Source organism: Thecamonas trahens, assembly GCF_000142905.1.
Source record: "Thecamonas trahens ATCC 50062 unplaced genomic scaffold supercont1.43, whole genome shotgun sequence".
Lineage (NCBI taxonomy): Eukaryota > Apusomonadida > Apusomonadidae > Thecamonas > Thecamonas trahens.
Genome location: NW_013657637.1, coordinates 134,317 through 158,979, shown reverse-complemented (window position 1 = coordinate 158,979; position 24,663 = coordinate 134,317). Strand labels below are relative to the sequence as shown.

Here is a 24,663-nt window from a genome sequence, read left to right as displayed (position 1 = left end):
TTGAGAGAGAGAGAAGAGCTCTCCCTCCCCCCATCATTCACGAACACCTCCCCCCGCCTCGGCCATCACCCCCATCCATCCATCCCTCAACCACACCTCACCCCCGCCGCCACCACCCACCCCAGCCCCAACACAACATCATGTCTTCCTCGTCTGACTCCAACAACCCCTCAGAAGAGCGGGGGGACGCGGCCGCGTCGTCGTCTGTGGAAGCAGCCTCCTGGGCCTCGGTTGGCCTCCATCCCCAGTTGGTGGACATCTGCACCTCGCTCGGCTGGCCAGCGCCAACCGGCATCCAGGCCCAGGCCATTCCTGTTGCGCTGCGCGGAGAGGACGTCATCGGTCTGGCAGAGACGGGATCAGGCAAGACTGGTGCATTTGCTCTGCCCATCATTCACTCGCTGCTCAATGCTGAGCGCATGCCGGGTACATACGCCCTCGTCCTCACCCCGACTCGTGAACTCGCCCTCCAGATCGCAGAGCAGTTCCGCGCTCTGGGAACAGACGTCGGTCTCAAGGTCGCCCTGGTTGTTGGTGGCACTGACATGCCCGAGCAGGCTCGCACGCTCGCCCGCAAGCCGCACGTCCTCGTCGCTACCCCTGGCCGCCTCCTCGATCACCTCCAGCAGACCCGCGGCTTCTCCCTCTCCAAGCTCAAGTTCCTGGTCATGGACGAGGCCGATCGCATTCTCAACGCAGACTTTGAGGAGGCCCTCAACGAGATCCTCAAGGCTGTGCCGGACTCGGAGAGCCGTACCTCGTTCCTCTTCTCTGCTACCATGACCACCAAGGTCGCCAAGCTCCAGCGTGCCTCGCTCCGCAACCCGGTCCGCGTCGAGTACTCCAACAAGTACGCCACGCCCGACAATCTTGATCAGCGCTACGTCTTCCTCCCGGCCCAGCTCCTCGACTGCTACCTCGCGTACATCCTCAACGAGTTTGGCGCCCGCTCCGCCATCGTCTTTGTCGCCACCTGCAAGGAGGCCCAGCGCCTCGCCCTCATGCTCGGCTCGATGGGCTTTGGCGTCGTCGCCCTCCACGGCAAGCTCAACCAGTCCAAGCGCTTTGCTGCCCTCGGCAAGTTCAAGTCCAAGTCCAAGTCCATCCTTGTTGCCACAGACGTTGCCTCGCGCGGCCTTGACATTCCCACCGTGGATCTTGTCATCAACGCTCAGCTCCCCGTCCGCTCCAAGGACTACGTTCACCGCGTTGGCCGCACTGCCCGCGCCGGCCGCACCGGCGTCGCCATCTCCATGGTCACCCAGTACGACGTCGAGATCTTCCAGCGCATCGAGAACCTCGTCGGCAAGAAGATGAAGCTTTACCGTACCGACGAGCCCTCGGTCATGCTCCTTATGGACCGTGTTGTTGAGGCCCAGGCCGTGGCAAACGCCATGCTCCGCGAGTCGGGCGTCTCTGGCAAGCGCATCCGCTACGTCGAGGACGAGGACGAGACTCCGACCCGCAACCAGAAGAAGTTCAAGAGCGATAAGTCGAGCAAGTCCGGCCGCGGCTCTAAGAGCTCCAGGGGCAAGCGCCGCCCGTCTAGCAAGGGCAAGCGCCACTAGCTGGGGATAAACCATCCGCTTTCGTGCGTTTACGCGCTGCTGGCGCCAGGCCACGTCGCCACACCATCCGGGAACGCCAACGCGTACACCTGCTCGTAGTCGGTGGCAAAGTGCGCAGTGAGGCCCTCCTTGACGTAGTCGTCGAGCTCGTCCCAGTCCTTCTCGTTGGCCTTCGGGAAGATGATGTTGGAGACGCCCGACCGCCGCGCGGCGAGCGCCTTCTCCTTGACGCCACCGATGGGGAGAACCTTGCCGGTGAGCGAGATCTCACCCGTCATGGCAAGGTCTGCCGCCACCGGCTTGTTGAACGCCGCAGAGAGAAGCGAGGTGACCATGGTGATACCCGCCGACGGGCCATCCTTTGGCGTCGCCCCCTCGGGAATGTGCATGTGGACTCCATACTCCTCCATAAACATGTTGTCCGGGTCGAGCTTGGCGAGCACCTGAGTCGCGTACGACTGCGCAATCTTGGTCGACTCCTTCATCACGTCGCCCATTGAGCCGGTGATCTTAAAGTCGGCCTTCTTGGTCGAGAACGCCGAAGTCTCAATGTAGAGTGTCGCCCCGCCGAGCGATGTCCACGCGAGGCCCATGACAACACCAGGCGGCGCCGCGTCGCCGTAGAAGTTGTCCGGCTGGTACACCGGCTTGCCCACGTACTCTTCGAGGGTCTCGGGCGAGACCACAATCGGCTCGTCAACCAGCTCCTTCCACGTGAACCGCTCGTCGGCCTCGTCCTCGGCCTCAGCGGCGGCCGGCCTCGGCCTCGCCATCAACATCAACAAACTCGGGCTCGACGGGTGCTTTGGCGGATGCCTCGGCGGCGGCGGCATCGGCGGCCTCAGCCTCGGCCTTGGCCTTGGCCTCGATCAGCCCGGCCAACTCGGGCTTGTCGGAGAGGATCTTGAACGCGATCTTGCGGAAGATCTTCTCCACGTGCTTCTGCAGGTTGCGGACGCCGGCCTCGCGGCAGTAGTCGGCAATGAGCGCCTTGATGGCGTCATCAGTAAAGTCGACGGTGCCATGCGGAAGGCCCGAGGTCTTGTACGCCTGCTTGATGAGGTACTTTTGCACAATGGCGACCTTCTCCTGAAGGACGTAGCCCGAGAGTCGCAGGACCTCCATGCGGTCGAGGAGCGGGCCTGGGATCGAGTCAAGTGAGTTGGCGGTGCAGACAAAGAGAACCTTGGACATGTCATACGGGATGTCGACGTAGTGGTCAAGGAACGCGTCGTTCTGCTCCGGATCGAGCGCCTCGAGCAGTGCTGAGCTCGGGTCGCCCTGCCACCCGCGGCCCATCTTGTCGATCTCGTCGATCATGATGACCGGGTTCGACGTTGCCGTCGTCTTGAGCGCCTGGATAAGCTTGCCGGCCATGGCTCCGACGTACGTCTTGCGGTGGCCCTTGATCTCTGCCACATCGGTCATGCCGCCGACAGAGAACCGGAAGAACTTGCGGTTGAGCGAGTTGGCAATCGACTTGCCGATCGAGGTCTTGCCCACGCCCGGCGGGCCCACAAAGCACAGGATCTTGCCCTGCACCGTGCCCTTGAGCGCCCCGACCGCAATAAACTCGAGGATCCGCTCCTTGATATCCTTCAGCCCGTAGTGGTCGTTGTCCAGCACCACCGTCGCCCGCTTGAGGTCCAGGTTCTCCTCGGCCGACACGCCCCACGGCAGCTGCGTCAGCCAGTCGAGGTAGTTGCGGGTCACGTTGTACTCGGACGACGACGGCTCAAGCGTCGCAAGCTTGGCCATCTCATCGTCGATTACCGATGCCGCGTGCGGCGGGACACGCAGCTTCTCCAGCCGCGAGCGGAACTTCTCCGCCAGCGCCTCTTTCTCATCGGTCTCCAGCCCAAGCTCCTTCTTGATCGTCTTGAGCTGCTCATTGAGAAAGTACTTGCGCTGGTTCTTGGAGATCTTCTCTTCCAGAGACGTCTGGATCTGCTTCTGGAGCTTGGTCAGCTCGAGCTCGGCCTTGAGCAGCGTGAGCGACTTGGCAAGCCGCGCCTCGACGTCGAGCTCCTCCAGCACTGCCTGCAGCTCCTCGGCATCCGATGTCGTGAGCCACGCCGCAAAGTCAGCCAGCTCGGACGGATTGGCAATGTCGACCTGGTCCACAAGCGTCTGCAGCTGCTCCTTGAACATCGGGTTGAGCGCCAGCATCTCGCGGAGCGTCGTCACAATCTCCACCGCATGCGCCCGCACAGAGTCGTTCCGCTGGTCATACTCCTTGTCACGGAGCGCCTTGATGTTGACAAACGAGTGCCCGTTCTTCTTGTCCACCTCCTTGGGCGACGTGATCTCGATCCGCGACCGCCCGGCGAGCAGCACGTGCGCGCCCATCGGTGACGGGTCGATCCGCACAATCCGCGCCAGAATACCGACCTTGTGCACAGACTCGATGTCCGTCACATTGTACCGCGAGTTGCTCACGCTCATCGCCGACGACAGTGAGAGCTCGTTGCCCTTGGCTGCAGCTTCGGCCGCCTCGCGGTCCTTGACCAGGAACAGACCCACGTGCTTGTCGCCCTTCTCCACAACCTTGTTCAGCACCTCCACAAACTTGATCGACGTGATCGAGATCGGTGTCACAATACCTGGCGCTACCGGCCGCCGGTAGAGCGGAAACAGCAGCGTCGACGACGGCACGCCCTCGAACCCGACCGCTGTCCCGGCTCCGCCGCCATCACCGCCGTCGTCCTTGCTCTTGCCCGACCCGTCTTTCGCCCGCGCCGCCTCTCCGTCCAGTGTGATAAAGTCAGGCAGCGTATCTTTGCCCTCGCCGCCGCTCCCATCGCCGCTCTCCGAGCTCGACGCCCGCCATGAGCGGGCAAAGATCGAGCCGGCGCCCGGAGCCTCTACCGCCATCCATGGCGCATTACCTCCGCACACCACCGCAGCTCCACGCGCAGAAGCCACTCTTCCCCATCTTGTCGGCACAGTACTGTCCAGCCCATGCCATCACCCACCCCATGCCATCATCCATCCCATGGTCCTCTTGGCGTGAGTGTTCGTGAAGCTCCCCAGCCCCGCCCCCCCCCCCCCCCCCCCTCCCCCTCCTCCTCCCTCTCGCTATGACGTACGCCAGCAACGTTGGCACGCTCCGCAGCGCCCGCAGCATTGGTATTGGGTGAAAAGAGAGCTAAGAGGAGTGTGTCGTCAAGCACGTGGTCTTGGACTGGAGGTGGGCTTGCCTAGGGAGGGGCGGGGGGCGGGGTGGGAGAGGGGGGTCGCGCCAGCCACTGGCAGCCGAAAGAGGTCGTAGTTTGGCCGCCCATTGGTCGCTGGGTCGCGGCCAAGCTGGCAGGCCAGCATTGGGATGGTGGACGACGGGCTGGTGCAAGGGGAAAGGGCGAAGTTGACTTCCTCGGGGGTGGAGGGACTCTCGTCATGAGCTTGGTCGCTGTTTATGTGGGTGTGGGAGGACTTCGAGGATGTCGATCATTGGGATTGGGACTGGGGAGTGGAAGTGCCGCGGGGTGGTGGTGTCGAGCGACGCGACAACGCGCACGAGATCAGGCTGTAACGCGGCATGGACTGTTGTGGTGGAGGGAAAGGGAGGGGAGGGGAATGGTGATCGGCAGTCAGTACATTCAATCAAAGAAGGGACCGCGTGGTGGGCCGCCGCTGCATCCGTCTGAGCGGGAGGGGCGACCGAGGGAGGGGAGGGGGGAGGCGCGCGACTGTGTCTGCATCCAGACCCGGCAATACGGGGCCGAGCCGGTGCCTGGTGGTCTGGATGGCTGCAGCGCGGAAAGAAGGAAGATAGGGAGAAAGAGTAAGTAAGCAAGGGAGCGTTGAGGTCGCTCATTGCGAGCCGCGACTGCCGCCGGGGACAGCGACGTCTTCGGCGATGCCGAGGACCTTGGTAACGAGCTCTGTCGAGCTAAGCGGCGAACGAGCCGGCGGCCCGCGGACCGACGACCTATCGACCATGTGAAAGGCAAACGAGTTGAGCTGGACCGAGAAGGTCGAGTCGACGGGCGCAGCCTGGAGCTTCTTAAAGTCAAAGGCCGGGGCCTTGACCCGGGTCCCAGGCTCGGCAGCCTCGGTCGCCTCCCGCTCCATCTCGTCGAGGACATGCAGATAGTACTCGAGCTGCTCCTTGCCGACCATGCCGTCGCCTGCTACCGCCGTCGACGAGAACGATGCCCTCTCCATCTCCGCCACCTTCCGCGCCGGTCGACCGTCTCCCGCCGCGGGCCAGCCCCGCGCCGCCACACCCGCCGTTGTCACCGCCAGCCGGACTCCAGCCCTGATACCGACAACAGCTCCAAATGCTCTTGTCAACATGTGTTCTTGATACTGTCTTTCCGTCCTACGCCACCCGAGTCGTGTGCGAGTCGAGTGTGCTGTCCCCAAGGTTCCACGTTGTTCCCGTCTCTTCCGCGCCTGCCAGCTGTTCGCCAGCTTGCCAATGTCGCCAACGAACGTTCGTTCGAAGGAACCGCACCGCGGATGAGTGTGGGTCGCGCATTGAGAGAGGGGGGGGGGGGCTATACAAAAATTTGGGATAATGCGGGTGGTGGTCTACCGTGACGCTAGTCGCCATTTGCCGTTCGGCGCTCGGCGCTCGGCGCTTGGCGCTCGACGCTCGGCTCTCGGTGCTCGCTCGCATGGCCGCCGTAGGCGGTGGTGGTGAGTACGCACACGCACCACGTGACGCCACCGTAGAGTGTGCCGCGGTTGACATGTCGGCGGCTCTCAAGGCCGAGTTGGTGGCGCTTTTGGCGGAGGAGGCTGCAGGAGCGGACGACGGAGGCGGGGCGGAACGGCAGGTGGCGCGGAGCGGCGGCGGCGGCGTGGGGCAAGACGGCACGGCGCCAGCGGCAGAGGCGGTGCCTGTAGCACGAGAAAGGGGACTGGAAGCGGTGGCAGTGGATCATGTTCCACTCCTCGGGCGCTTGCTGGAGGTCCAGCATGCGCTGGCTGTGTACGATGCGGCTCGGCTCGAGGCACTCGCCCGGGGCGAGCTAGCGGCCCGCCGAGTGCGGGCGGTTGATGCCGCCAGCGCAGCATTGGCCGGTACAGACTACGAGCTGCGAGCGAGTCAGCGGGCTGGCCGAGTGGTCAAGGCGCTGGCCGCCGAGCGCGTGGTGCTGGATGCGGCCGTAGCGGAGCACGCCGCTGCCGCTGCTGCCGCTGAACGTGCCGCCGCCGCTGAGCGCGCACGCGGCGTCGCGTCGCTCGCCAAGCACCTGGTGGCAACTGCCGGTCTCTCGGGCTACAGTGCCCGGGCCGCAGCCGATGACGCGCTGGATAGGGTGCTAGTCGGCCGAGGTGATGACGACCGCCTTGGCGCAGGGAACGTCTCCAAGGCCTTGCTGGCCGCCAACTCGGCCGGCGCTCCGGTCCTGCTGCACCTTGGCCGAGGAGCGCGGCCGGTCATCCAGGACGTCCGCGGCCAGCTTTCATCCGCTCGGGCAGATGTTCAAGATTTGGAAGCTGAGAACAGCAGACTGCGCGCCGAGCTTGCAGCTGCAGCTGAGGCCAACCAGGCGGCGATGGCCTCCGCTCGCCGCGCCCATGCCGAGTCGGTGGCGCTCCTCCGCAAGCAGCTGGCGACCGAGACCCGCGGGAGTCGGCACGCCGCCAACGAGGCACAGGCCCAAGTCCGACACTTGCAGTCGCTAGTGAACGCGCTGCGTGCACGCAACGCCGAAATGGGGCGGCAACTCGAATCGATTCCCCAGCTGGAGGCGGCGCTCGAGGCCGAGCGCGAGGCCCACGGCTCGGCCCGAACCCGGCTTGACGACGAGCGCCGGCGCGCGGCAGCAGCCGAGGCAGCGCGCGACCAGGCCCTTGCCGAGCTCGCGGCGCGTGTCACTGATGCCGACGCGCGGGTGAGCGCCGCCGAGGCCACCGCCGCCGAACTCGCCGCCCAGCTCGAGCAGGAGCGGGCAGACCATGAGATTGACCTCGCTCAGGCAACAGAGCACGCCATTCGCGCCGCCAAGGCCAAGGCCAACCTCACCGCGCAGCTGACGTCGGCGAGCCGCGGCATCGGCTCGACGCGCCAGCGGTCCGATGCGTCGCTCGCCTCATCGCCGTCGCGCAAGCTTGGCCGTTCCAAGTCACGAACCAAGGTGTCAGCGCCCGAGTCGTCGTCGGACGATGGCGCTGACGAAAGCGCCGTTCTCTTCTGGGGCCTCGACACTGACGCCGCTCGCCGGCTCGGCATTGACGAGTCGACTGGCGCGCAGCTCGACAACCAAAACCTGCGCGAGCGCGCGCGCCAGGTCCTTGCCGACCAGCTCGAGGAGTTGTCCGACCTGATGAAGGGTTTCAAGGCCGAGCCGCTGCGGGCGATGCCGTCAGATGAGTTCCGCACCCGCCGCTCGTCGCGCGACGGCCGACGCCGCTCGCCATCGACCCAGCGAATCCGCCGCCGTCGCGGCTCGCCTGCCGGCTCCAACCTGGCGCCGTCGGTAGCTCAGATCAAGGCGCAGGCGCCTGGAGGCCGCCGCAACACACTGGCGTACATTCCTGATGCCGATCCGGTAGTCATGCCGCGGAACGCCGCCATATCAAAGCGCAAGGCGCTGACCCCGCTCGGCCGCTCGTCGTCCATCGATCTGAACTCGTCGATGCCAGTCGCAAACCTGCCGACAGGCACCCCGGCGTTTGGCGGTTTGTCGGACGACTACGACGACGACGTTGTCCCGCTCACGGCTCGGTACTCGTCCATGGTTGAGCTGCCGCAGGCACGGGGCTTGGTCTCGCCGACAAGCGACTCTGGGCGGAATGTGGCGAAGGGGCTCTCATCGGATGCCGAGAGCAGCAGCGCCCCGCCCGAGTCTGCGGCAGTCGACGCCGCCTTGGCGGCCGTCGCCGACGGCTCGGCCAATCTACCGATTGCTGGCTTGGTCAGAGGCGGGCGGCTTGCTTCTTCGATCTTTGACCATGCCCATTTGCAGCATGTCGACGTATCGAACAACGGGCTTGTCCAGCTCCCGTCGGCTCTCGGCTCGCTGACGAGCCTTGTATCGCTCAACGCGTCGCGCAACCAGCTGACCCTGGTGCCCGACTCGATTGTGCGATGCACCGAGCTAGAGCGACTGGATCTGAGCCACAACTCGCTCTCGAATGTCCCGCTCCTGCATATGCCCTCGCTGCTTGTCCTTCGCCTCTCGCACAACACGATCAGCGCGCTTCCGGCGAGCCTTGGCGAGGCGCAGCGGCTGCGCGTCCTCATAGCCGACCACAACGCGCTCACCACGCTCGCGCCCGAGCTAACGTCACTGGCCTCGCTTGCGCTGCTTGATCTCAGTCACAACGAGCTCGACGCGCTGCCGTCGTCGCTTGGCGGCTGCACCGAGCTCAAGGAGCTGGCGCTGCACAACAACCGGCTGACCCGGCTGCCGTCGTCGCTTGGAACGCTGCCCAAGCTGACGATGCTCGACGTCGCCCACAACGCACTTGATGACCTTCCCTCGTCGCTCGGCGCGCTCGCGGACACCCTTCGCATTCTCCACACCACCGGCAATCCACTCCGCAACCTCCCCGCCCGCTTCCGCGACGCTTCGTCCGCCGGTGACATCCTCGGCTATCTCTTTGTCCACGACTCGCGGTAGTCGATGACCCCAGTTCTGTAGCCATGAGTACAAGAAGGAAGATGTGTAGGATTTGACGATGTGTGAGGAATTGGGCTCATCTGCCAGTGTGTTGATCGCTTGCCTCTCTCCGACAGAGTGGCCTGGCCTGGCGGGCTTGACAGCAAAAGCGAGGAGCGGCCGGACGTCGGACGAGTCCCAAGTCCACTCTACACTCAGAACACTCGGTCACCACCACCACCGCTTGCTGGCCACTGGCACACGCAGCGCATATTGGCGAGGGATGGAGCGAGCGAGTCCGCTGGCCACACCAGGAGCTCACCGACGAGCTAGGCGCAGCGGGCGGCATGGTGTGCGTGGCCGAGTCCGGTCCGGCTCTCATGGCCAGCGGCTAGCTCCGCTTGGAGCAGCAGCCGGAGGAGGAGGAGGAGGAGGAGGAGCAGCATCAGCAAGAGGGAGGGGAGGGGATGTTCATGGGCTGCCAGTCCGCAGCAGTAGACGCCACAGCTCGGCAATACATCGGCCAGCGGCCGGCTGGGACGTGCCGCGAAGGGAGCTCGGCAGAGTCGACCCGCCGTGGGACGGCCGCATCTACAGAGCCGTTATCTGTGCTTGCTCGTCGCTCGCGCCGCTCGCAACCGCCGCCGGCCCTGCCGCCCATCGCCGACTCGCCCGATGGCGTGGCGCGGAGGGCTCGTCATGCCAACTCAATCGGTCATGATGTGGCGGGTGCAGCAGTGCAGACGCAGCTTGGTGTGCGCTCGCGCTCACACTCGCGCTCACACTCGCGCTCTCGCTCGCGCTCGCGCTCGCGCTCACGCTCGTTGCTGCGGCACGACATGCTCCCGCGATGGGATGCGTCGCCGGCTGCTGCGGGTGAGCTTAACCTCTGGCGGGTTCCCCGGACCGAGCCGTATCTGGGTGTGTCCAAGCCGCCGCCAAGAAGTCGACATGGGGCTCACGTGCCGGCGCCTCGCCGGATTCCAGCATGGGTCAAGCGGATGGCGTCGGGCATAGCGGTAGAGGTTATGGCGGGTGCGCTGGCACATCCGCAGGCGTCCTCTGACTTGGTTGATGGCGTGTTTACCTTGGATCGCCTGGCACCCACCCTGGGCGGCGCGCACACCGGCCAACTGCCGCCGCCCTGCACACCGGCAGCATCCGGCGATGAGCCGCTTTCGCCCGACGGTGCCCTTTCAGACGAGATCGTCATCCTCGGCGAATCGCTCTCGTCCTCGACGTTCGAGGCCGTCACTGATGACGGCCCGGTCGTCGGTAGCCATAGCAGCTCCAGCAGCGACGGCTCTTGCAAGGTTGTGAGCAGGAGCGAGAGTAGGAGCAGAGGCAGCTCCAGTGGCGGCGGCGACTTGGCCGAGAGCGAGCTTCCTTTCACGGCTGGCTGGAGCCTTGAGTTGGGCACTTGTGGTGATTCTGTGGATGATGGCGCCGGGCATGGTGAGCTCAACACCGATGCGGCTACGCATGCTGGTGCTGCCCTCGATAACGCTGCGCTCGTTGGCGATGTGGCTAGTGGTGCTCCACTTGATGGCGCTGCACTCGATGGCGTTTCACTCGTTGGCGCTGCACTCGATGGCGATGTGGCTAGTGATGCTCCACTTGATGGCGCTGCACTCGATGGCGTTTCACTCGTTGGTGCTGCACTCGATGGCGATGTGGCTAGTGGTGCTCCACTTGATGGCGCTGCACTCGATGGCGTTTCACTCGTTGGTGCTGCACTCGATGGCGATGTGGCTAGTGGTGCTCCACTTGATGGCGCTGCACTCGATGGCGTTTCACTCGTTGGCGCTGCACTCGATGGCGATGTGGCTAGTGATGCTGCCCTCGATAACGCTGCGCTCGATGGCGCTGCGCTCGATAACGCTGCCCTCGATGGCGCTGAACTCGATGCCACTGAACTCAACGGCACTGCACTTAATGCCACTGAACTCAACGGCACTGCACTCGATGGCACCGGACTCGATGGTGCTGCACTCAATGGCAACGTGGCTGAGGGCGATGCACTCGATGGCAACGTGGCTGAGGGCGATAACGACGGTCGCCTCGCCAAAGGCAAAGTTGCCGTCAAGCCGCCCCCAGAACCCGCCGCTGCCTATTCTTCAGCCCTACCAGCCATCTCCATCGACGCCGACGCCATCGCCATCGCCGCTCTGCCCGAAGGCGACGACGATTTCCTCGGCTCGCTCACCCAGGCCGACCTCTCATCGACCTCCATCCACACTTCGGGCATGACCCTCGCCACCTCCAAGTCAATCGATGATGCCTCGTGCTCGCTCATCTCGTCCACGACGCCATCCGAGAGCTCCGACTCCTTTTCCTCGGTCTCCACCCTCTAATCCGAGCCTCTACCCCGTTGGACCGAGGCTTCACGAACCCTCGCGCCTCTCCGCCGTATACCCACATCTCCACCACCGCATGCATGATCACCAGCCGCATCCGACACCCCAACCACATCCCTTCCCGGCCACTACCACTGCTACACATCATTTCCATCTCCTTTCCCCTTCCCCCTCCCCCCTTCCCCCTCCCCTCTCGCCCGCGAAAAAAATGTCGCGCTGTTGTCGCTCTCAGCCAAAACCGTCACCGAACTCAACCGACAACCTGCTCCCCCTCACTGTCCGCTCAGCTCTGCGTCACCCCCCCTTCCCCCCTCCCCCTCCCACACTGTGACGACCAACCGACCACCTCTCGAGCCACCTGTCTTTGCTTGTACCTGTGCCTCAGCACTCTCCTCTCCCACCCACACCCCCACACCCACGCCCAAGCCAACTGCTCTCCAACTAGACATGCTCCGGACGCTTGTGACGAGTGCGACACGGAGCGCCAGCGCGTACCTCCGGTCGTCGACCCTGACGCCCCTCGCCCAGCCGAGTCTGGCCTGGGCTGCTGGCACGACTGCTTCTGCTGCTGTTCACACCACCGCAGACAGTGACCTGCATGGTACGCAACCTCCACTTTGCCCTTCCCCTTCCCCTTCTCCCCTCTCCCTTCCCCACCCTGGCAAACAACGGGACTGACGAGCGGTGGCTTTTTCACTGCATGCAGTGCTCGACGGAGCGGTGCAGGCCAACTCGCCTGAGTTTGCAGAGAACCGGGCGGCGATGGCGGAGCTTGTGGAGGAGCTCAAGAACAAGACGGCAGAGGTGGCAGCTGGTGGTGGTGCCAAGGCGCAGGAGCGCCACACCAGCCGTGGCAAGCTCTTTGTTCGCGATCGCATCTCCAAGCTCATCGATCCGGGCTCGGCCTTTCTGGAGCTCTCGCAGATGGCCGGGCACGAGCTTTACAAGGACCATGTGCCTGCTGGTGGCATCGTGACCGGCATTGGCCGTGTGGCCGGGACCGAGTGCATGATTGTGGCCAATGACGCGACGGTCAAGGGTGGAACGTACTACCCGATCACGGTGAAGAAGCATCTGCGGGCGCAGGAGATTGCGGCCGAGAACCGGCTCCCGTGCCTCTACCTCGTCGACTCGGGTGGCGCGAACCTGCCGCACCAAACCGAGGTCTTCCCAGACAAGGAGCACTTTGGTCGTATCTTCTTCAACCAGGCCAATATGTCTGCTGCCGGCATTCCGCAGATCGCGCTCGTCATGGGCTCTTGCACTGCCGGTGGCGCGTACGTCCCGGCGATGGCTGACGAGTCGGTCATTGTCCGCAAGACCGGCACCATTTTCCTGGGTGGCCCGCCGCTGGTCAAGGCCGCCACCGGTGAGGTGGTGACTGCTGAGGACCTTGGCGGCGCCGACCTCCACTGCCGCACCTCGGGCGTGACCGACCACTACGCCGTCGACGACGAGCATGCGCTGGCCATCGGCCGCAAGATTGTGGCCAACCTCAACCACGTCCCGCCGCCGCTTCCCTTCCGCATGTGCGACGTCGAGGAGCCTGCCTTTGACGTCCAGGAGATGGACGGCATTGTGCCGGCCAACTTCCGCGCGCCGTTTGACATCCGCAAGGTCATTGCCCGCGTCGTCGACGGCTCGCGCTTTGACGAGTTCAAGTCGATGTACGGCGAGACGCTGGTCACTGGCTTTGGCCATCTCTACGGCATGCCTGTCGGCATTGTGGCCAACAACGGCATCCTCTTCCCCGAGGCCTCGGTCAAGGGCGCCCACTTTATCGAGCTCTGCTCGCAGCGCAAGATCCCGCTCATCTTCCTGCAAAACATCACCGGGTTCATGGTCGGCAAGGCCTACGAGGAGCGCGGCATTGCCAAGGATGGCGCCAAGCTCGTCATGGCTGTCGCCAACGCCAAGGTCCCCAAGATGACCGTCATCGTCGGCGGCTCGTTTGGCGCTGGCAACTACGGCATGTGCGGCCGCGCCTACTCGCCGCGCTTCCTCTACATGTGGCCCAACGCCCGCATCTCCGTCATGGGCGGCGACCAGGCCGCCGGCGTCCTCGCCACCGTCAAGCGCGACCAGCTCGGCGACGCCTGGTCTGCCGAGGAGGAGGAAGCCTTCAAGGCGCCCATCATCGAGAAGTACGAGCACGAGGGCATGCCCTACTACTCCTCGGCCCGCCTTTGGGACGACGGCATCATCAACCCGGCCGACACCCGCCGCATGCTCGGCCTCTCGCTCTCGGCCACCCTCAACGCGCCTATTCCGGACACCAACTTTGGCGTCTTCCGCATGTGAGCGCGGTAAACCGCCGTTACCTCCTCCCGCCTCCACCTCCCCTCCCGCCTCCACCTCCCCTCCCTCTCTCCCTCTGCTCCCGCCTCCACCTCCCCTCCCTCTCTCCCTCTGCTGGCCAGCTGCTCGTGGCGATCCGCCCCCCGCCCCCCCCCCCCCCGGCCCACCACAGCCACCCACCACCACCACCACCACCACCACGGACACCACCCCACTGTCACACTGTCAGTACCACCCGGAAGGGGGGGGACGAGGGAAACGGTATGAGCTCGTCCTCGTCGTCGTCCCTCGAGGCCTACCCCAAACACCTCGACCACTCCTCCGACTCGCCCTCTGTTGACCACGACCTTTTCCTGTCGTCCCCTGAAGCACCCGCAGACAGAAGGAGGAGCAGAGGGGGGGAGGGTGAGGGGGGGGGTGGGGGTGAGGGGGGGGAGGAAAGAGGAAGTATGGTGCCAACAAGTCGGGCAAGTCGTCGTGGATGACCGCAGGGACTGCAGCCTCAGACAGCTCGGCACGGACAACATCTTCGCACAAGACCGGCTACTCTGCCTTTGGTGGCATACTCGACTCGGACGAGGACGATGTGGTGGACATGGACTTGGGCAACAATCTGGATGACGTCAGACATGGATTCTTGTCATCCCATCGGACTGCTGCTGCAAGTACCGCAACTGGGGCTGGGCATGGGGTTGAGGACATGGACATCGCCACCAGCCCTGTGTCCACCTCCAAGGCAAAGGCCAAGACATCATCGGCCAGGAAAACGCACAAGAAGACAAAGTCCAAGACATCGGCCAAAAAGACGCCCAAGAAGACAAAGTCCAAGACAAAGCTCACGCCCAAGCCTGCACCCGAGACCACGCCTCGCGCCAAGCCCACCACATCGTCCAAGACAAAGTCCAAGACAAAGTCCAAGACAATGCCCAAGACAAAGCCTGCACCCGAGACCACGCCTCGCGCCAAGCCCACCACATCGTCCAAGACAAAGTCCAAGACAAAGTCCAAGACAATGCCCAAGACAAAGCCTGCACCCGAGACCACGCCTCGCGCCAAGCCCACCACATCGTCCAAGACAAAGTCCAAGACAAAGTCCAAGACAATGCCCAAGACAAAGCCTGCACCCGAGACCACGCCTCGCGCCAAGCCCACCACATCGTCCAAGACAAAGTCCAAGACAAAGTCCAAGACAAAGTCCAAGGCAAAGTCCAAGACAAAGTCCAAGACAAAGCCCAAGACAAAGCCCACCACGTCGTCCAAGACAAAGCCAACGCCCAAGCCCGCGACAATGCCCGCCTCCGACTCCCTCCGCACCGGGGCGGCCGCAACCACCGCAACGAGCACCCGTGCACTCTCCCGCGACACTTCATCCACGCCACTGAGGCGTGGGCCGGCTGCCGCAGGTGACTCAACTGCCAGCGACGAACCTTCAAGCGGCCCGGCCCGCGACACCTTGCTGGCCTGCCGCATCAAGATGCGACCGCGCCGCCGTGCTGTTGCCCACCTCTCTCCCAACCAGTTTTGCGAGGTCTGCCTCACACCCAAGCACAGCCGCGCCGCCGCCTCGTGCCACGTCTGCGGCCTCCACTACCCGCCCCAGCTCCATGATCTCGACGCCGCCTTTGACCTCGCCGCCGTTCTTGTGGTGGCCAACCTCGGTCGTGTCGACGAGGATGGTGCGTCTGTCGTCGACGTCGTCTCGCCGCGGTCCGCCTCCGTCACTGCTTACAAGCGCGGAGGCATTGTCCGCGACGCCAAGGTTCTCGCCGAGCTAGAGGCCGCCGCCCGCAAGCGCCTTGAGGCTGCCCGCGCCAAGATTCAAAGCGACGTCGCTACCTTTGATAGTGCTCCGACATGGCACTTTATGCACACTCGCTTCAAGTCTTTTGACGACGACACTCTCGCCAAGCACAACGCCGCTCTCTTTCCGCCTCGTTCCTCGTCTCAGCTGCCTGTCAAGCCGAGCCACTCACGCCGCTCCCCCGCATGTAGCTCTACAACCGCACGCACCTCGGGTCGCTCAAGGCAGATTCGCGTCATATCGTCTTCTGATGTAGACGAGAGTGACGACCACGCCGCTGCCATCCCTTCTGCCCCTCTTGGCTCTTGCTCGTCGTCATCACAGGCGTCCTCCGCCCTTCCAACCAATGCCAGTTCCGCCGCCTCTGCATCGGTCAGCGGCTCGTCGCCTCTGACCGCCGACCCTGTCTCGATCTTCCTCGCCGATCCGTCGCCGGATGCGCTCGCCGCTGGCGCCGCACTTCCGCTGCCAAATGGCACCGACGCCCTCGCTCCGCCTCCACCCACCTATCTCGCTCCGTCGGCCTGCTCCGGCTGCCCCAAGCGCTCGAAAATCGCGTGTACTAACTGTTTCCGCTGCACCCACGGGACCGGGGGTCTCTGTTCGCAGTGCGCCAACGCTGCAGAAGGCAACACCGCCGTCGCAAGGCTCATCGCTGCCTTCCTCACCCCGTCCGAAAGCTCCGAGTCGTAACAGCTCACGCGAGCCGCTCGACCACCAGCTGGTACAGCTCGCCCAGCTCGGTCTCGCTCAGCTCGCCGTCGCCGACCCGCTCGACCGCTGTATGCAGCTCGGCAAGCGATGCCCACGTTTGCGCGTGAATCTCGTCGGCCGCAAGCTTCTCCTCCAGCTCGCCGCGCTCCAGCGCCGCCGTCCACTCGGCCGCCCGTACCAGCACCTCGTCCGGCATCCCGGCCCGCGCCGCGCACGCCCGCGCCAACGACGCGTCAGCCCGCCCAGGCTTGACCTGGTAAAGAAAGACGAGCTCGGTGCCGTCATCTCCGGTCTCGCTCGTCACCACTCCCATGTGCAGGTACGAGACGGTCGACGGCGCAGGTAGAAGCGCCCCGTCGCCGGCAAACAGCTCGTGAAAGTGGGTCGAGAGCAGGGTCCGCGGCGGAGGACTCCCGCACCCGCCGCCGGCCACGTAGCCCACAAACGCCCCGACCAGCGCCGCTCCGTCGAGCGCCTCGGTCCCCTTGCCAAACTCGTCTAGCAGCAGCAGCGACCGCGAAGTCGCCTGCGCCACCATCACCGACAACTGTTGCAGGTCGATCATGAACGCAGACTGCGCCAGCGTCACCGTCTCGCGCGAAATGAGCCGCGTAAAGATCCGATCCGTCACCCCCACCACCGCCGCCGTCGCGGGCACAAACGACCCAATGTGCGCAAGGTAAACTATGAGCCCAGCCTGCTTGATGAACACCGACTTGCCCGAGTAGTTTGCGCCAGTGACAACGCCGACTCGCGGCGCCGCCCCGCCAAGCGCTACATCGTTAGCCACAAATGTCGGCACGCACAGCTCTTGCAGGATGTGGCGCCCACCAGAGACCTCCAGCACATTGTCGCGCGTCACCACTGGCCGCGTCAACGAAAACTCGCCAGCTGCCACCGCCAGCGATGCCACGCAGTCGAGCGACGCCGCATGCGCCGACAGCGCGCCCAGCGCCGCTGCCATCGCGCTGCCCCCCGCTGTCAGCTTGGCCGCCAGCAGCCGGAACACCATCCGCTCCAGGTCCAGCATTTTCGAGTACACGTCGCCGACCTCGGCATCGAGCGTCCGAGTCGTTTCGTTCTTGTAGTACCGGTGGCTCTGCGTGGCAAAGAGGAACTCGTAGCCGGGAAGCGGGATGTGCATGCCACTCCGCAGCCCGCCCTCAGCCTCGATCGGAAACAGGACCATGTACCCGAGCTGCGGCACGTAAGTGATGGTGAGTGACGAGACCAGCGCCTCGGGCACGTTCTCCATCTCCTGCTGCGCCACCCGCGTTAGAAACTCGGGCAGCCCGTTGTACTGCGACCGGATGGCGTCAAGCTCCGAGTTGACGCCACAATGGACAACCACCCGCCCGTTACCCTCGGCCCCGCCTGCGTCCAGCGAGCCGTCAAAGTCGACGACCGACCGGATGAGCTCGGCCGCGTCCGCCAGCGCGCCCGCGTCGACCGCTGCCGCGGCTTCAGAGAAAAACGTCGTCCCGTCAAAGCTCGCCAGCGGCGTCACCAGTTGCACCAGCCGCACCCCGTACAGTGCCGACGCCAGCAGGTCGCGCCACTCCGAGACCCGCACCATGCCCACCCCTTCGAGCTGCGCAAGCAGCCGCGGCACGTCGCGGATGTGCGCTAGCGCCTTGCGCATCTCCGACAGCACATCGCCGTGCGCCGGCATCCGCAGCAGCGCCACAGCGTTGAGCCGGTTGCGGAGCTTGACCACGTCCATCGTTGGGCTGAGGAACCAGGACTTGAGCTCGCGCCGTCCGGGGCCAGACTTGGTGAAGTCCATGACGCCAAACAGTGAGAGCCCTTCCTTAGACGAGCCGACGCCCGTCAACGACGGATGCGCTTCGCGGTCGAAGATCTGCAGGCCCGCCAGCGAAAGCGCGTCGACCACCATCGTTGCCGCCAGGGGCACCGTCACCACCGCAGCCACCGTCAGCGATGCGTGTCCGCTCCTCCCGCTCTGCCTGTCGTCGTTGTCGAGCGCCACCCGCGGCAGCGCGCCCATCACCGACGCCGCCCCACGCGGCTGCATATTGAGCAGGTGCCCAAGCAGCCCGCCAAGCGCCCGCATCTGCGCCACCTTGTCCGTCTCCACCACCACCGCGCCCTCACCGCGAACTTCTACCAGCGAGACCCGATGCAACGCCGCATCGTAGCCAAACTCGCCAGCCCGGACCAAGGTCGCCGCAGGCGCCCTGACCCCGCCCTCGTCGCCCTCCATCAGCGCCGCCCGGGGCGTCCCGTACACCTCGGCCAGCACCGCCGAGAGCGTCACCTCGCCCGGAAGGCCCTGTGCGCAGCTAAGCACCACGTCTGGGTCACTCTGCCGCACCACCATGCCCAGCACCGCCCCGCACTCGGAAGCATCGCCCACGTACCGGCTGCCCACGCTCACCCGGTCGTCGCGCCACGAGTACCACGCCACCCCGAGCTGCTTCTTGGCCACAAAAACCGCGAGCACGTTGCGCGCTGCCATCCCTCTCCCGCTGCTCGCCTGCCCGCTGCCTTCTTCGCCCGCTCTGCCCTGCATCCGCCGCCACAGGCGCTCAGCCTCATCCATCGCCCCCGTGTCGCGCGGCGGGTCAGCCGGCTGGCGATCAGCCCCACGATCAACCCCGCGATCAGCCGCGTGACCGCCGTCTGCAGGAAAAGGCCACTTTCTGACCGCCGTCAGCACCTCGCCCGCCTCAGCAGCCGCCACAGTCTCTGGCCGTCTCACCCATGCCTCACGGGTCACATCCACGTGGACATGCTCGCTCGGTGGCGAAAAGTGACTCCGGCTGTCGTCGTGGACCGGACTCGCACCTGTCATCACGCCCGACGGCGACGTCGTCACCGCCGGCTGCCTCCCCGCCGACTCGGGCCCACCGACCGGCAGCGAAAGGTTCCGATCGCCATCCATTGCTCCGATTGATCGCCTTTGTAGCGACAAGTCTATTCTGTCGCTGTCTGAGACTTGCCGCCCGCTAGCCGGTCCGACTCTGCTGCCCCTCTCCACCGGCTGCCGCGCCATCAGCAGACTTTACCATGCGCTGCGCTGCGCGGCCAAGGATCACAAGGCCGAAACGACAAACTCGAGCGAGTCAACCAGCCCGGCCTCGGGCTTGGCTTTTGTGCAGCTAGCAACATCGCTATCGTGCTCGACGACTGCCCATGGCTTTCCCGATGATCGGTCGATGGCGTAGAGGACGTGGGCAGTGGGCGGCTTGGTGGCGGCGGCGATGGCGGCCTCAAACGAGAGCTTGCGAAGTGTGGCCTTGCAGTCGCCGGCCGAGCCAGTCCGCGAGAGCGAACTTGCCCGCGACGAGGTCGCCGATGTGGTCACCGAGCAGGGAACAGGCTCAGCGACCATCTTGTAGGATGACTTGATCAGATGCTTCTCCTCCTCGACTGCAAGCGCACACAGTGCTTGCGCCGTGTCCATCGCCGTCGGACAAGTGCACGACCGGTAGTACACCGTGTTACAGTCCTGCGGCGTGAGAGTGACAACCACCGAGCCGAGCGCCCGGAGTTGAGCAAGCCCGCCCGACGCCGGGACCGGGACCACAAACGCGGCCGCGTGCGCCTCCTCGTCGGCAAAGACCGTCGGCGAGACAACCGCAAACGGAACAGACAGCTTTCCCCGGTGCGCCATGGCGTCGACAAACTTGCGCCACACAAAGTCCAGCTCGCTTGCCGCGCAGTAGACGGCCCAGTAGCCACGCATCGGGCCGATGGCCTCCAGTGCGAGCCCCCGGCGCGCCTCCACCATCTCCAGCGCCTCACTTCCCGCCACCGGCTGTGGATACAGTACCATCATCCGGTAGGCGTGTGTCGATGGCGTAATGTTGAGCAGCTCCACAAGCGAAAACATCCGGTGCTCGGCAACCAGGCCGTCGCTACCACGGACGTGCTCGTGCGGTTTGGCAACGTGCAGCGTCTCGGCAAGAAACACCAGCGCTGCTGGGTTGATCCGGCTCGGTGAGCCATGAACAAGCAGCTTGCGCCGCTTGCGTGCACGTGCGCTCCGCTCGGGCGTCTCTACATCCGCCAGCATCGCATCGAGCGACCGGGTCAGCCGCCCACTCTCTCCCGGCGACCGCATTGGCGATCGCGCAGGACTCGCCGTCGCAGAGGCCGAGACCGACGCTGGCGACGAGAGCGAGTCGTAGTCGAGCGGGGTAAACGCCGCTGCCTCGGGCCGCGGGCCGGCGACAGGCGTCGACGGCACGTCGCCCACCTCGGCCACCGCCTCGGCCACCGCCTCGGCCACCCCTCCGCTCCCGCCCTCGTCGTCATTCACAGGCGCAAACTGCTCCAGAATCGCCTCCACTCCCACCAGCGCTACAAGATCGGCCACAGCAGCCACAGACCCCCCATGTGCGCGAAGCAGCGTCTCACACACCTTCTCGTCCATTCGTCCACGTCCCCCCCCCGCCGCACACACGCGCCAAGTCGCGTCGACCGCCACCACCGCCGCCATGCAGTGAGTACACACACACACACACACACACACACACAAATACATACACACACACACATGCATACACACACACACATGCACACACACACACATTGCCCAAACCCCTCGCACAAAACCCCTACGTTCCGTACCGCAGATGGAAGGCCCGGAAAGAGCTCCTGTAGCGACATGACCTCACCCAGAGCCACTTGAATCTACAGCGTCGGGTAGGCGAGCTGCTGGCGTCTTCAGAGAAAAGCCGTCAAACTCGAGGAGTGGCACGTTGGGGGGGGGGGGGGGGGAGGGCGAGCCACGAATACAATTTGTTGGCCACCACCCCCCACCCGCAACCTGCCGCAACACGTGCCGATTCGGGTGCAACCATGAGTTTGCAAGAGAGCGAGCGGGGGAGAGTGGGGGAGGAGGGGGGAGGCGGGAGCGAGAGAGAGAGGGAGAGAGCCAAGCTACAGAGTACAGGAGATGGGTATGGGAAGGACACCTCACTCGACACACTTGCGGCCTCCAGGCAAGGGAGGAGAAGGGAGCAAGGTCGAGGTTACGCCCGTAGGCTGACCACCGAGTGTATCTGTGAGGACGGACGAGGGCGCAAGGCCGACAAGCGCCCGGAGACGTGGGAGGCGGACCAGCTGGTTCAGCAAAGCAAACTGGAGGACGCTATGGCGAGCGAGGTAGAGGCATATGTGGAGGAGGTTCTGGCGCATGCGCTGGAGACTGGCAGTACCGAGGTGGCGCTGACAGAGCTCGGACTTATGGGCTTGCCCCGGTTGCTGGCTCAGGTTACGTCGGTAGTCCAGCTGGACCTCTCGTCCAACTCGCTGTTCAGCATCCCGCCGTCGATTCTGACGCCGCTGGTCAATCTTCGCCATCTCTCACTGGCTGGCAATGCGCTTGATGCGCTGTCAGACGTGCCGCTGCAGGTCGTCGGCGCCACGCTGCTCTCGCTGGACCTCTCGGGCAACACGCTCAGCGAGGTCAGCGATGACATTGCCACGCTGACTGCACTGAAGCACATCAATTTGGCGAACAATGCGTACGTGGCGAGAGAGGGAAAGAGGGTGAGAGAGAAATTGTAGTTGGGAGACTCACGGTGCGAGGAGGGGGAGGGCTGCATGCAGCATCGAGTCGGTCTCGGACGCCATCGGCAAGTGCCGGGCGCTCATCACGCTTGAGCTCTCGGGCAACAAGCTGAGCGAGCTGCCGGTAGCCGCGCTGGCGTCTCTGCCAGAGCTGGAGGAGGTTGGACTTGCAGACAACGTGTGGCTCGGGCCGCAGTACATGGATCTTGTGCATGCCAAGGGTGCGCAGCGGACGCGCAACGCGATGAAGGCGCTTGTGGGTGGCGGTGGGGCCAAGGCGCCACCGCTGCCTGCCAAGGCGCCGAAGCCTGCGGCGCGGGCACCAGACGGAGTCGCACAAATTTTGCAACCGCGGAAGCCGCCGGTCCGCCGCAGCGGCGCGCGCGGGCGCGGGCGCGGACGCGGGCATGGCACGGCGCCAGGTCGATCGGCTTCGCCGCTGCCACCACCTCGTGCGGCAAGGAACGCGCGCCGGACGTCGATGTCCGAATATGATAGCCGGGGCGGGACACCAGTGGTGGAGGACTCGCCCAGCGCGGCGCATCTGTCCGCAGCGCGCAAGGGGGCGATGGCAGCGGCCGCCGCCTTTCGCCGCCCGGCGGCCAAGACCCGGCGTCCGACGATCGTAATGCTGGGTGGTAAGAGGCGCTGCTGGCACGCGTCCAGTCGTTGTCGAGTGGCTCGCCGAGCCCGCGCGACCGGCCAGTGCCGCTCCCACCTCCTCCTGGCGGCGGCGAGCCAAAGAAGCCAACCAAGAAGCCGCCGCCGCCAGGGCGGGGCGGCGGATCCAAGCCGCTGCCGAGCATGCCGGAGCCGGGCAAGAAGCCTGTGCGTCCGCCGCCGGGACGGCCGGCGGCCGCAAAGCCGCTCCCGGTGCCAGCCGTCAAAAAGGCGCCGCCGCCGGTGCCGGGAGGGCCCAAACCGGGCAAGAAGCCACCGCCGCCGCCTGCCGATGCAGGCCGCAAGCCGCTGGCAATGAACGGCGCGAACAATGCGCCGGCGCCGGGCAGCTCGCCGCCCAAGGCACCGTGGGTCAAGGGCGGGCGGGCGGCGCCGCTGCCGTCGCCGACAGCAAGCGGGCGTGGCACACCGCCGTGGCGGCCCCGCGGGGGCGAGAGTGGCGGCGGTGGCTCCAACTCGTCGGGCTCGTCAGCCTCGGCTCCCAAGGTGCCAGGCGGCAAACCGCCGCCGCCGCCGCCTGCAGGGCTGCGGTCGAAGATTGCAGCCCGACGCGGGCGCGGACGCGGTGGCGGGCGGCGGCTGTCGCGGACGCTGGCCAACCGCCCGCCACCCGGCCCGCCGCCACCGGTGCCAGCGGCGGCGGCAGCAGCCAGCCCTCCGCCAGCAAGCGACTCGGTGGAGGACCTGCGGCAGAAGCTGGCGCAGATGGAGGCGCAGCTCGCGCGCGAGCGCGAGGATCGCGAGCGGGCGGAGGAGAAGGTCCGCGAGGAACAGAGCCGGCGCGAACAGGTTGAGGCCAAGATCCAGGCCGAGGTTGATGCCGGATCGGTGGCGGCGTACACCGAGCTGGACCTCTCGGAAATTACATGGGGCACGCGGCTCGGGACCGGCGCGTTTGGCGAGGTGTACTCGGGCGTGTGGAACGGGTGCGAGGTTGCAATCAAGAAGCTGTTCGGCAACGCCGACCCAACCGAGTTCCACCAGGAGGTGGCATTTCTCTCGCGGATCAGGCATCCAAACGTGGTCCTGTTCATGGCGGCGTCTGTGCCGGACCTGTGTATTGTGACAGAGTTCTGCGCCCTCGGCTCACTCTACGACCTTCTCCACGAGTCGGACACTGAGTTTGATGACGACCTCATCTTCCGATGCGTCATCGACTCGCTTCGCGGAATGACGTATCTCCACTCGTGCAACATCATCCATCGCGACCTCAAGACCCAGAACCTGCTCGTCGATGCCAACTGGAACATCAAGGTCGCCGACTTTGGCCTTGCTCGCTTCCACTCGGCGACAGCGGCAACCATTAAGTCGACGGTCGGCACGTACAACTATATGGCACCTGAGGTGATGAATGGCGACCGGACGACCGCCAAGGCCGACGTGTACTCTATGGCCATCTGCGTGTGGGAGCTCCTTGTCCGGCAAGTCCCGTTTGGCGACCTCGACCTCCCGCAGATTGTCCGTGTCATCGACCGCGGCGGGCGGCCGGGCCCCATCCCTGACAATGCGCCGACGCTCCTCCGCGAGCTCATCTCCGAGGGTTGGGCCACCAATCCGGACGATCGACCTTCCTTTGCTGACCTCCTTGCAGCTTTTCAATGACAACCCGCTGTTGGCCGTCTGCCGTCGCCACCTTGCTCTCCTCTCCTTAGCCGATTCCCAAGAACGCACGACCAAGAAAGCGCACGAACCACAACGCAAGCACGTTGTCCGTCGCTCCCCACCATGCCCGTCGTGCCTGTCTTTGCTGCCCTCTGCCACTCTCAAATCCGCTCTACATCAGACATGTTTGAGCAGGGCAGGGCAGAAGGGAGAAGAAAAAAAAAGCAACGAGTGGGGAACAAACAAACACCCAACGTAGTAGTTGACGGCAGACGGGAGCCAAAGAGCAAAAAAGGGCCGAACTCCACTCGGAAGACTCAGGCGCGGCTATCTCTCTCACCTGCGCTGCCCCTCCACCATGGCTGAGGCACGCTCCATCGCCATGGTCAACATGGGCCTGGCCGCCCGGCGGTCAGGCGCTGTTGAACTGTTTACCAGTGATCAGGGTACGTCTGTGGTGAGATGGGAAGTGGGAAGAGAGAATGGAGAGGCTTGGCCGAGGTGCGGGAGGTGGTGACGACGAGCGGGAGCGGGGGGGGGGG

At 65.0% G+C, this 24,663-nt stretch overlaps 10 protein-coding genes across 10 annotated transcripts in view; 6 read left to right on the top strand and 4 right to left on the bottom strand.

Annotated features, from left to right (window-relative positions):
• Positions 1 to 140: 140 nt before the first annotated feature.
• On the top strand, positions 141 to 1,568 carry AMSG_08649 (DEAD box ATP-dependent RNA helicase; the record flags this gene model as incomplete). Its single annotated transcript, XM_013899624.1, has 1 exon — positions 141 to 1,568. The coding sequence occupies one exon, from the start codon at positions 141 to 143 to the stop codon at positions 1,566 to 1,568; it is 1,428 nt and encodes a 475-aa protein (XP_013755078.1).
• A 29-nt stretch (positions 1,569 to 1,597) lies between these two features.
• On the bottom strand, positions 1,598 to 4,442 carry AMSG_08648 (ATP-dependent protease La; the record flags this gene model as incomplete). The annotated part of the gene is made up of 2 exons (XM_013899623.1): positions 1,598 to 2,327; positions 2,356 to 4,442. 2 exons carry the CDS (start codon positions 4,440 to 4,442, stop codon positions 1,598 to 1,600), a joined length of 2,817 nt encoding a protein of 938 aa, XP_013755077.1.
• A 709-nt stretch (positions 4,443 to 5,151) lies between these two features.
• On the bottom strand, positions 5,152 to 5,819 carry AMSG_08647 (uncharacterized protein). Its single transcript, XM_013899622.1, has one exon. The coding sequence runs from the start codon at positions 5,654 to 5,656 to the stop codon at positions 5,168 to 5,170; it is 489 nt and encodes a 162-aa protein (XP_013755076.1). The 5' UTR covers positions 5,657 to 5,819; the 3' UTR covers positions 5,152 to 5,167.
• Positions 5,820 to 6,265: 446 nt separating this feature from the next.
• AMSG_12190 (uncharacterized protein) lies at positions 6,266 to 11,565 on the top strand (the record flags this gene model as incomplete). Its single annotated transcript, XM_013899678.1, has 2 exons — positions 6,266 to 9,147; positions 9,684 to 11,565. The coding sequence occupies 2 exons, from the start codon at positions 6,266 to 6,268 to the stop codon at positions 11,479 to 11,481; spliced, it is 4,680 nt and encodes a 1,559-aa protein (XP_013755132.1). The 3' UTR covers positions 11,482 to 11,565.
• Positions 11,566 to 11,856: 291 nt separating this feature from the next.
• On the top strand, positions 11,857 to 13,785 carry AMSG_08644 (methylcrotonoyl-CoA carboxylase beta chain, mitochondrial; the record flags this gene model as incomplete). The annotated part of the gene is made up of 2 exons (XM_013899621.1): positions 11,857 to 12,085; positions 12,191 to 13,785. The coding sequence occupies exons 1-2, from the start codon at positions 11,932 to 11,934 to the stop codon at positions 13,783 to 13,785; spliced, it is 1,749 nt and encodes a 582-aa protein (XP_013755075.1). The 5' UTR covers positions 11,857 to 11,931.
• A 416-nt stretch (positions 13,786 to 14,201) lies between these two features.
• Positions 14,202 to 15,834, top strand: AMSG_08643 (uncharacterized protein; the record flags this gene model as incomplete). The annotated part of the gene is made up of 2 exons (XM_013899620.1): positions 14,202 to 15,736; positions 15,775 to 15,834. Exons 1-2 carry the CDS (start codon positions 14,264 to 14,266, stop codon positions 15,832 to 15,834), a joined length of 1,533 nt encoding a protein of 510 aa, XP_013755074.1. The 5' UTR covers positions 14,202 to 14,263.
• A 446-nt stretch (positions 15,835 to 16,280) lies between these two features.
• On the bottom strand, positions 16,281 to 18,776 carry AMSG_08642 (MutS protein 5; the record flags this gene model as incomplete). The annotated part of the gene is made up of 1 exon (XM_013899619.1): positions 16,281 to 18,776. The coding sequence occupies one exon, from the start codon at positions 18,774 to 18,776 to the stop codon at positions 16,281 to 16,283; it is 2,496 nt and encodes an 831-aa protein (XP_013755073.1).
• Positions 18,777 to 19,352: 576 nt separating this feature from the next.
• Positions 19,353 to 20,932, bottom strand: AMSG_08641 (uncharacterized protein; the record flags this gene model as incomplete). The annotated part of the gene is made up of 2 exons (XM_013899618.1): positions 19,353 to 20,606; positions 20,894 to 20,932. The coding sequence occupies 2 exons, from the start codon at positions 20,930 to 20,932 to the stop codon at positions 19,353 to 19,355; spliced, it is 1,293 nt and encodes a 430-aa protein (XP_013755072.1).
• Positions 20,933 to 21,251: 319 nt separating this feature from the next.
• Positions 21,252 to 24,373, top strand: AMSG_08640 (TKL protein kinase). The gene is made up of 3 exons (XM_013899617.1): positions 21,252 to 21,792; positions 21,878 to 22,452; positions 22,482 to 24,373. Exons 1-3 carry the CDS (start codon positions 21,419 to 21,421, stop codon positions 24,119 to 24,121), a joined length of 2,589 nt encoding a protein of 862 aa, XP_013755071.1. The 5' UTR covers positions 21,252 to 21,418; the 3' UTR covers positions 24,122 to 24,373.
• Positions 24,374 to 24,460: 87 nt separating this feature from the next.
• Positions 24,461 to 24,663, top strand: part of AMSG_08639 (carnitine O-acyltransferase) — a 3,317-nt gene continuing 3,114 nt past the window's right edge. Inside the window, exon 1 of the mRNA XM_013899616.1 lies at positions 24,461 to 24,567. Within this exon, the coding sequence (XP_013755070.1) occupies positions 24,480 to 24,567 (88 nt within the window). The 5' untranslated portion in view covers positions 24,461 to 24,479. The remainder of the gene's footprint in view (positions 24,568 to 24,663) is intronic.

Bases quoted from the DNA above. Each gene is read 5' to 3' on its own strand.
- AMSG_08647 (XM_013899622.1), bottom strand. From the start codon at position 5,656: ATGTCCTCGACGAGATGGAGCGGGAGGCGACCGAGGCTGCCGAGCCTG.
- AMSG_08640 (XM_013899617.1), top strand. From the start codon at position 21,419: ATGGCGAGCGAGGTAGAGGCATATGTGGAGGAGGTTCTGGCGCATGCG. The intron at 21,793-21,877 runs GTACGTGGCGAG...GGCTGCATGCAG, and splicing joins ATCAATTTGGCGAACAATGC to CATCGAGTCGGTCTCGGACG. The intron at 22,453-22,481 runs GTCCGACGATCG...CTGGGTGGTAAG, and splicing joins CCCGGCGGCCAAGACCCGGC to AGGCGCTGCTGGCACGCGTC.